The 9830-nt window shown below is 36.4% G+C and overlaps 2 protein-coding genes across 3 annotated transcripts; one reads left to right on the top strand and one right to left on the bottom strand.

Annotated features, from left to right (window-relative positions):
• On the bottom strand, positions 57-3041 carry LOC109850653 (RNA polymerase II transcription factor B subunit 4-like). 2 transcript variants are annotated; one of them, XM_020420708.1, is made up of 4 exons: positions 2875-3041; positions 1509-1600; positions 1110-1386; positions 57-994 (listed from the first exon to the last, which is right to left on the bottom strand). In XM_020420708.1, exons 1-4 carry the CDS (start codon positions 2903-2905, stop codon positions 954-956), a joined length of 441 nt encoding a protein of 146 aa, XP_020276297.1. In that variant the 5' UTR covers positions 2906-3041; the 3' UTR covers positions 57-953. The 2 variants fall into 2 exon arrangements, with proteins under 2 accessions (XP_020276297.1, XP_020276296.1); XM_020420707.1 differs by having other exon boundaries at positions 57-1386.
• LOC109850652 (uncharacterized protein At1g10890-like) lies at positions 3291-9148 on the top strand. Its single transcript, XM_020420706.1, has 3 exons — positions 3291-5052; positions 7310-7529; positions 8633-9148. The coding sequence occupies exons 1-3, from the start codon at positions 4706-4708 to the stop codon at positions 8897-8899; spliced, it is 834 nt and encodes a 277-aa protein (XP_020276295.1). The 5' UTR covers positions 3291-4705; the 3' UTR covers positions 8900-9148.

Genomic DNA, 9830 nt, shown 5'->3' with positions numbered 1-9830 from the left:
AAGTATTCATTATGAGAGATACCAAGTAAAAATATTATATAAAACAATTGCAAGCTCGGAAAAAGAAAATAAAAATGGCATAAGTAAACAGGATTTTTTAAAAAAATAAACTTCTCAAGAAATATGCATTCATAGATACACGAGAAGATATGATAAAAACTCTAAATATTGTGGAAGGTATCAAAAACAAGAGGATAAATCATAGGAATGATAATGTCATATAATTTAAAATACCACAGAAAAAATAATGCTGAGCGAATTTCACAACTGTGTTCAAACTCCAAGATGTAAAGAGTTAGAGGGCGATAAGGACAAAAGAACGAGCCTGATTTTGAAGAGGCTCCAAAACCAAATGGGAACACCGAAACTCCAAGGAAAAGCATTAAAACATTTAAGAAACCTTATCTAATCCCACAATTACATGTTTATTAGAACTTATAATAGTGTAAGACGAAAAACTTAGTTATGCTACTATATAAAGGAGATAGCGGGGATAGTCAAATTTTTGAAGGGATGAAGGAAAGGGCATTATCATAAATTCATAATTCTATAGGAGTTTTTTTTTCTCCTTTTTTTCTTTTCTCTTTCTTTTTTTCTAGAATATTCTAAACCATGACATGACAAAGAATCAGAGCTCTTAAATTAAATATCTATCACAATGTGTGTTATAGGAGATATAAATAGGGCATAATAAGCTTATTTTCCCAAAAAAAAGTGTATTAGACATAAGTAAACACCATACAAAAATGGCAATTTCTATATGTTCTAATACAAATATTATCATGAGTTTAAATATCTGGACATAGTTAGGTTAAAAGTAATTAAATATATTAATTTGAGATAAAAGTATGAAAAAGACTCCATTTATTGACATTACCCAAGGCTTTCTTAGGGCGGTTTTTTTAGAAGTATCCCACCAAATTGTGATACATCCTATTTCTCTTTTGGAAATTTCATTGACACTGCTGCACGTGCATTTGCACATGACGTAAAGCTAGTGACACATAAAGGAGCATCCAAGACCAAAACAAGAAAGATGGATCCAAGAACTCTTAACATTTTCAACATTGTGTAAGATTTCAAAATGAGAAAACCACTATAAAGGATACAACAGAGAGCGAGGGAGAGAGAGCCTGACAGCAACGAGGGCACAATTCCAGCTATGGCCCTATCTTCTTCCTTCCCAATCTTCTTCTGATCTTCTGCCACAAACTCCTCCAACTTTTGAAGAACCTCAGAAAAAATTGCATCCACATTCCCCCCTTCAGATCCTAGTTGTCCTCCTTCGGAATCATATATATAGCCGCAGGAGTTAACTCCAGTGGCAATTAAAACTACTTGATTGACTTGGTTGATGAGAAGAAGTGAATTCAAGAAAGGTATTACCTATTTTAGATTCAATATACAAAAACATCAATTTCCGGTATCTAGGATTTTGATAAATTTTCAGAATATATAAAATGTTAGGTTCACTGTTATTAAGGTTTTTGCAAAGGTTTAGAGCTTACATGGTTAAGGAATTTGGCAAAGGAGATCGAGTTTGTGCTGCCCCAAAAGAAGGGGTTGATGTCGAGGAGAACGACGACAAGGCTGACATCATCTGACATTTAAAAAACATCACCAATCAAATAAATTAAGGAGAATAACAAATTTAACAAATAAATGGGATCAACAACTATCATATAAAGTTTTTCGCTAATCTTGAACTCAATTCAACTCAAATCAATATATCATGCCATTAAAATTTAAATATAAGCTGGAAAATTATTGATTGTTTACTTTAAAAAATGGCCCATTAAACAATATCCACTATTCAAATTCATGAAAAAAAAGTACCGCAAAAAAAATTCTTTTGAGACAAAAGTTATCTTTTGACGTTTGAAAGATGACAGAGAAAGTATATGGAAGTTAAAAATCTTAAATTTAGTTCCCCTAACCATTACACCAAAACTCAGAAATTATGGTGAAGATAAATGATTATAGTTTTATATTAATTCTAACATGCCCCCGCAGGTTGAGCGTCCTTTTTTATGGGTCGAAACCTGGACTCACGTAGCGGTGTGAATTTTTAGAAAATCCGCATTTAATTTGTGGCCGGTGAGATTTGAACCTGGGTTGCTCTGATACCATCTTAAATCTAGTTCCCCTAACCATTACATAAAAACTCCGAAGTTATGGTGAAGATCAAGGATCATAGTTTTATATTAATTCTAACAAGTAAAGGGTCAGCTGTTAAAATCAAGGAGTGCTCCCATTCACGGTGTGTTTGGGAGTTTACTTAGGGAAGGGAAGGAAGGGGAAGGAAGGGGAATTTTTCCCCTTCCTTCCCTTCCCCTCCATTACACCCCAATTTGGGGTGTAAGAATTTGGGCCAAATTTCCCCTCCATTCCCCTCCTCTACCCTCCAAAATGAAACTCCCAAACAAGGTTAAAATGAAATTTCCCTTCCCTTCCCCCTCCTCTACCCTCCAAAATGAAACTCCCAAACAAGGTTAAAATGAAATTTCCCTTCCCTTCCCTTCCCCCTCTCTACCCTCCATCCAAACAGGCCATAAGATCAGGTTTTAATTCGAAGAGGGGATCAATTGCTAAATCAAAGAGCGTTTGTGAATATTTACCCACCGGAAAAAAAAGTCCCTTTAAGAGATATCCACTGTCTAAATTCATAGAAAACAATAACGCAAATAAATTCTCTTGATATCCACTGTCTAAATTCATAGAAAACAATAACGCAAATAAATTCTCTTGATAGAAAATAACAGATAAAGCATGCGGAAGTTAGAAAAAGGCACCAATCGTTTAATCAAGGAACACCCATTAAACAAAATTGGATCTTTTGACGAAATTAGATCGAGAGAGAAGGGTAGAGAGTACCAGAGTAGAGCTTCGAGGGAGCGGGAGCCATGGTGGAAACAAAAAGGGTTTAAGAGAGGAAAGAGAACGAAGCGTAAATAGAGACCCCTTATCGGGTCGGGTTTGGATCCGCAGCCATGGACTTAATTCTATAATGCCCCCTAAACTTCAGCCTTGTCCCAACGAACCCCTTTATCACCACAGATACCTCATTGTAAGTCTCTCCCTAAAAATTCTAGGGTTTCGTTTTTTATATCAAAATCAAATCCATCAAATTTCGTCTTTTCCTTCTAATCGGCTAATGGATTGATTCAACAGGGAACTGATTTGATTGGAGATTTTCCACATGTCAAGTTGTGAGTTTTGACTACCGATGCCTCGTTCGCTGTCTCGACAGGCGCGATCGGAGCCGGTCACCGTATTCATATAGGTGGATCCATTACTAGTCTCACTGCCCTGGTCTTGATTCTGTTTTCGGATGCCTTTTTCTTTAGTTGATGTGAACTCTATTTATTAGGGGAAAATATTAATTTTTGTGGTTCTATTTGATGTAGTTTTTTTTTCCCCAATCAAAATCTCAGCTGACCAAGCTCATGTCTTAGCATAGGATGCTTGGCCTGCTAAATGAACAGAGATTATCTTCTCAGTGATATTGAGCACTTCCAAAGATTCCTACCTTTGTAATTTAATAGCCACACGTTGCACTTAAGTATTATAATCTACTCCTAGCAGTGCTACTCCGAAAACATCAGCTAGTTGGTGTATGATCCGGTTATTTTGGCTAGTTAGTCGTATTTGGTTGGTTACTCCATTTGCAATCATCGTTTTCGGATTTTGTTAATTGTATATATTTTACCTTAAAGCACGGATATTGGAGGATGCACGCACCATTGTTTTTTTCGTGCATGGTTAATAGTTATACATGTAAGTAGTGATGACTTTCCTGCTTCAATCCATTATAATCTTTGGACTCAATGTCAAAGAAAATTTCACTATATCTTGACACTTCAGTTGCCTGCATCATGCTGTTTAGTCCATGGGGAGATGATACTTCTAAATAGAAGAAGAAATGCCGTGCTTATAACATTTTGTTTCTATAAGCTTTTTAATGTTTATTAAGTTATTAACCTTGTTTCAAATGGTTTAGGATACTTTTCCAAGCTGTTAAGGTTCTCGGAGGTACCGTTTTTTAGATTATTGCCAGGGATTTCAACTGCATTGACTTTTTTTCTGTTATTCTTCGCTCTTCTGGAGTGTTTTGTGCCTACAAATAGTACAGGATAAATAAATATGAAAGAGAGATCTCTGTTAGGGTTTGTGTAATTAAACTATTCTTCGTGCTGCAAAACTATTATTTATATTTGCTAGTGACTATATTTTCCATTTGAAATGTTTGCCAATCTTATAGTACATTAGCAAATTATTGATCTGGCTATTGAAGACGTTGGCAGACAATAGTTTTGCATTTGAGTCGAATAACAATCACGTTCTGCTTACAATTTCATGATATTGATCTCCATGGCTTTAGTTTAATAACTTGGACAACGTCGGACAGCTTTTAACTTTGTGCACCCAATTTGGATTATATTAATAATTATTTTGTTGGTCTTACGAGCATGGGAAGGAGATGGAAGCAAATTATGATCTTATGATCTAACAATCATTGATAATAGTATTCAGGAAGACATTCTCTTAGTAGAATTTGCAGGATGTCCTGAGTTTCCCTCAAAAGGGCCCACATACGCAGGCGTTGGTTCTTTTTGGTTTTCCTTGGTTTAATTGGACTTACAGTCTCTTTTTTGATAAACATGGAGCTTACAAAGATTAGTCTTTAGCAACGCCAGAGGTAATCATGCACTTGTTTGGAACTACTGTGGAATTAGTGGTCAAAACAGGACTTCATATCAGTAGATTCAGTACTGCTTGCCGCTTGGTAATTGCTCATACTTATTTTCTGATTCCTGATAATTCTTCTATCAGGAGAAGAAGTCCTTCCATTTCACCAAGATGGCGTAAAAGCCGTTCTCCAACTCCTAGGAGGCGGAAAAGTCGCTCACCATCCCCAAGACAGTACAAAAGACAGAGGAGTAGGAGCACTACAAAATCACCTATATGCAAGTCTCGTAGCCCTAGTCATGGATCAATAGAACGTAGGAATGGTGCTGGGAAATTATGGAAGGAAGAAGAAGAAAAGAAAAGGTATACTGTTTTCCCCTATATATTTAAGTAGCTTTCTTCTAGAGGCTCGGATGTGGTTATCGTTTGCATTTTTTAAAAAGTTTGTATGTTATTGGCACACCCACTCTTTAATTGTCTCCATGAAAAATACAATAACATGTAAAGTTATCTTCAACTTGATATTGTGGCATATGTGAGTAACGAGCATGAATATAGTCATCGTTAAGTTTGGCTTGTCTTCACAAGTATACTAGGGGAAAACACTTACGTTCTCTAGCATTGAAATCAATGTATCAGAAGTTCTCATATAACTATTTCGAAACTTGACAATTAGGTCTAGGTTACACTGAGTATACAATAAATAAAACCAAGCTCAAGCTCCTCAAGTAGGTGTCAAGCCATAGACCCTCAACTACAAGGACGTTCAACACGTGAAAGAGTCATAACCATAGCTATATTGTTTTAAGACACAAATAATGAAGAAATGAAATTACCATGACCGAGCCGAACTATCATAAATATCCACTACTGAAGAAGTCTTACTATAGCAATACATGTATATATAAAGGAACATAACTGAAGCAAATGAGAATGTGTACAGCCTGACCTTAGCATGTATATTTGTCAACTAAAGGTTTGAGCCCAACTTCTATGGTACAACTGTATATCAAGCCGATCTGAGTACATCGCTAGTAACCTGTTGACACAATGTTCCTACTTATGGTGCCTTATTGTATTCAAGAAAGAGGGTGGGATAGACATTTGCTTAAATATTACTATAAGAAGAACCTTGCAAATGGTGTTTAGACCTGCAACTTAATCCCCTTCCCATCTGCATAAGTGCTAAACTATAGAGAGGGGAAATTTCCTTAACAGAGTGGTCAAATGTTTGTTATGATGGTGGTGATAGCTTTTTTTCTGTTGGGGTGGGTGCACTTCGTACTCTCTGTTCAAGATGAGAACAGTGAAGAATCTCAATGATTGATACAGGCTATGGAAAACTAACAAGCAGCAACATATATTAGTTTGAGTAAATACCAGCGAAGGTTAACAATGGATGGAATCCGGTTCCTACGCTCATAAGGAGTTTATGGTAATGAGAGCGGAATCATTCTAATTAAAGAGGAATTAACAATTAACAATGCAACATATATATAAGAAAAGGGAACTATTACTGCAAGTATGGTATATACTATATATTGCTTTGTCCAAGTCTAAATCAAATCCCAAGTCCATGGTTATAGACATATAACCAACTATAAGTACAATACCATTAGGCCACTTTGCTGGGAGCTATTTCTTCCATCTTCCATTCAATGTCACCGTTGTCCTCTCTCACTAAGTCATCAGATTCCATTGGCAGATTCAGAATGGAACATCTTGTTCGGTCATCCAAGCTAATTCTTCATTCTCCTCCCAAATTATTTGCTTACCATTACTACAAGACGATGATGCCTGTTTTCTCTTTGCGAAATGTTGGCCATGTCTGGGGCTGGGCTAGGTTGTTTAGTGTATGGACTGTAATTTTTATAACAGTTTCAGTATCTTCTTTTAATGTGACAATTGACATTCATCTTTCTTTTACTTTGTTCTTCTGAAGAATGTTGTAGAAATCTACACTGTTACATTTAATTTGATCTGGCATCAACTAGCTCATGGACTCCATAACAAAATCATTACTAATTTATTGGTTATTGCTCCACTTCATTGTGGCAGTGCTTTGCTGTAAAGTTTCTATGTGCTAAACTGCTAATCAGTTGGGTCCAAATCAACAAATGTTTTTGCTACATGAAAGCAGAAGCAGTTATTTGCTACATTGTAGTTTGCTCTTAAATGCACTTAGCTTCAGTATTGGGAAAGCTATGCATTAATGTGATAAGAGTTGAAGTGTTCACGTGATAAGTTTAAAGTGCTACAGATAATTACTTTGACATTCTTCTCCACAGGATTTTGAAGGAAGATACTGCTATAGTACCCCCTTTGTTATATTTGATGATCTCATTGGCTGACTCGTTTATCTACTGTTCATCAGTTTGAAACTCATTTATTTGGATCTGGCATCTTGTAGAGGTATGCCTTGAAAGCATAAACTTGTATTTAATATTGTGATGGGTAAGAACCAAAGGCTTGCCTGGTAAACGATAAAATGAAGCTTGCCATGCTGCTTGCTAATTGTAGCTGTTTGTCATCCCTGAAAGGCATGTACTGATGTTAATTGCTTCAATAACATGCTTGAATGGGCAGTTCTTTCTCTAACTTTTCCGTTGGGACTTATTAGGCGTCAAAAAGAAGCAGAGTTGAAACTGTTAGAAGAGGAAACAGCTAGAAGAGTTGAAGAAGCAATCAGGAAAAGGGTGGAGGAGAGTTTGAACTCTGACGAGGTCAAGCTAGAAATACAACGTCGGATAGAAGAGGGTAGAAAGAAGTTGTTCGATGAGGTTGCAGTTCAACTTGGGAAGGAAAAGGAAGCAGCTCTTGCTGAAGCAAGGCAGAAAGCGGTATGTTACCTTATAATGATGTGGGCATTCCCTAGATGCCCATACATAGTTTGCTGATTTGCTCATGATTCTGTTCTACATTCATTTTATTATGTTAATTTAATGCTCCTTTATGGGCTTTACAAGAAAGGATCGTCGTCTTGCAACGGAACTGTCAAATTTCTGTTGCTACCAGGTGGAGGATCAGATGATCTTGTTTACTGACACTCTTTAAGTGATCATTTATTTTAATTGATTTACAGCAGCCGTAGGTCCGAAAAATCAATTATCAATCAGTTCATTGTTCATAGTTATAACCATCAATTTTAAGCTTTGCCTATGAATTCCCTATGTAGAACATTTTTCTTAAGGGCACTTCATGTTTGCTTAACCAGCTGCATCACCTTATCTTCCCCTTCACTCTGAATGCCTTCTGTACTGTGGCTCACATCTTCTGGTTCTAGATCACGGGTGAAGTCAAATTTGATACTCCAACACAATATTTTTGGACCTTGGTGAAGCTCACTTTAGTTAGAATCCTTTTCATGGTAAGGACTAGGGTCTCTTGAGGGAATTCTAATAAAAGATACATGAAGAAATATGTTTACCAGTACCAGCTGTGTATGGTTACAAAAGGAGAGTGAAAGAAGCAGAAGGTGTTGAATTTGAGGCGATGGGGGGAATTTCGCATAAGGGATGCTACATCACCTTATCCTCAATTGGTGCAACTCTAAACTTTGGTATAATCAATAACTCACCTTATTACTTCTACCACTACAAAACAAGCATGTTGCAGCTATTTCATTATTTCTGCTTTTATTTACTTTTTCCAAAATTGCCTGGACAATATCACTCAGCACCCTAATCACAAGAAAGTCAAGTCTTATTGCAAGTTATATAAATATATTCTCTCGTCGCCAGAGAATGCATCTTTTTATCAATAAAATAAATATATCTGAGATTAGTTTGAAGGCATTATTTCATGGAAAATTTTGAACTTAATAAGCCTCTGTTAGTCTCTAATTGGATTCATTAGTTGATGCATTCTTGTTGTCAATTGTCCTTAAAACCTTGCCTTTGTTTCTTTGTTTCTTTGTTTTGTGCTTTTGGTCGGGCCTCTGCAGGAACAAGAAAGAAGAGAAAGAGAGCAATTAGATAAGATGCTGGAGGAGAACCGAAGGAAAGTAGAGGAGGCTCAGAAAAGAGAAGCTCTCGAACAACAACAGAAAGAATTGGAGCGATATCAGGAATTAGAAAGAATCCAGCGACAGAAAGAAGAAGCCATGCGAAGAAAAAAGATGGAGGAAGAAGAAGAAAGAGCAAATCAGATGAAGCTACTTGGTAAGAACAAATCTCGTCCCAAATTGTCATTCGCTATCGGATCAAGGTGATAAGGTTGTGCAAGTCCTGTGATTCGTAGTAGTGAAAGTCCTCAATTTGTTATGCCCTTAGAATTAGCTATACAGAGGGCATATATTCTGTGGAAAGACTTGCATCTTTATCCTCAAAAGCTTGTTCGTTCATTTTCGGTTTCCTATACTTTATCTTCTTTGCTGAGATTGTGGATGTGTGACATTTTTTCTTTCTCGTGTAAATGACCTGCTGATATAGTAATAAACTTTTTTTTAAGTTGATATGAATCGAACCCAAGACCTTGGAAGCTCTATTGGAACCTCCCAATCATCCGGGCACCCCCGGTTCCCGATATAGTAACAAACTTTGGATCATTGACAATGCTTTAGTTCAGCTAGCAGAAGTTTTAGGTTTTGTGCTCATTAATTGAAGTATATTCTCATCTTGTGTCTGCTCAAGGTAATTTATCTTATTAGTAGTTCTGCATCATCTACTGGTTTTTGTCATCTTTAGATTGAATTATTCTAGCTGCGTATTGATTTCAACTCCTCTTTGCATCCAAGACAAGTAGTTGACATCACAAATGGGCATCATTTTGTGTTCCAAGGCTTCTTGTAGATTTAGATTATGGGCCTCATGAAAAAGGATGAACATAAAGCCATCAGTGTTCATGCTTCTGATTAAATTGCTAATATGATATTAAATATGACCAATTAAAAAATAAATCAAATATTGTAGTCAAATTCACGGGACATGGTTTTGTTCCCTACTCTAGATATCTAGATATAGGTTCCATCTCAGTGTCCTATTACTATGCCCAGTTGCTAATAATGGAATAGTAGCAATGTTGGCAATAGAGGAGATCTCAGCATCATGCTATGTTTGCACCAAAGTTAACAAGCAACTGGTGCACATGACAAAGGGACCCTCTTATAGTTACAAAAATACCATATATGGAATATATATAAA

This window comes from Asparagus officinalis, chromosome 7, assembly GCF_001876935.1.
Source record: "Asparagus officinalis chromosome 7, Aspof.V1, whole genome shotgun sequence".
NCBI classification, from domain to species: Eukaryota; Viridiplantae; Streptophyta; class Magnoliopsida; order Asparagales; family Asparagaceae; genus Asparagus; species Asparagus officinalis.
The sequence above is the reverse complement of the archived record's forward strand: the minus strand, read 5'-3'. Positions and strand labels throughout refer to the sequence as shown.

Coding starts and splice junctions, on each gene's coding strand:
- LOC109850653 (XM_020420707.1), bottom strand. CDS start 2,905: ATGGCTCCCGCTCCCTCGAAGCTCTACTCTG. Junction 1,601..2,874: donor TCCCTCGAAGCTCTACTCTG/GTACTCTCTACC, acceptor TTTAAATGTCAG/ATGATGTCAGCCTTGTCGTC. Junction 1,387..1,508: donor TTGCCAAATTCCTTAACCAT/GTAAGCTCTAAA, acceptor AATCTAAAATAG/GTAATACCTTTCTTGAATTC.
- LOC109850652 (XM_020420706.1), top strand. CDS start 4,706: ATGCACTTGTTTGGAACTACTGTGGAATTAGTGGTCAAAACAGGACTT. Junction 5,053..7,309: donor GAAGAAGAAGAAAAGAAAAG/GTATACTGTTTT, acceptor GGGACTTATTAG/GCGTCAAAAAGAAGCAGAGT. Junction 7,530..8,632: donor CTGAAGCAAGGCAGAAAGCG/GTATGTTACCTT, acceptor GGGCCTCTGCAG/GAACAAGAAAGAAGAGAAAG.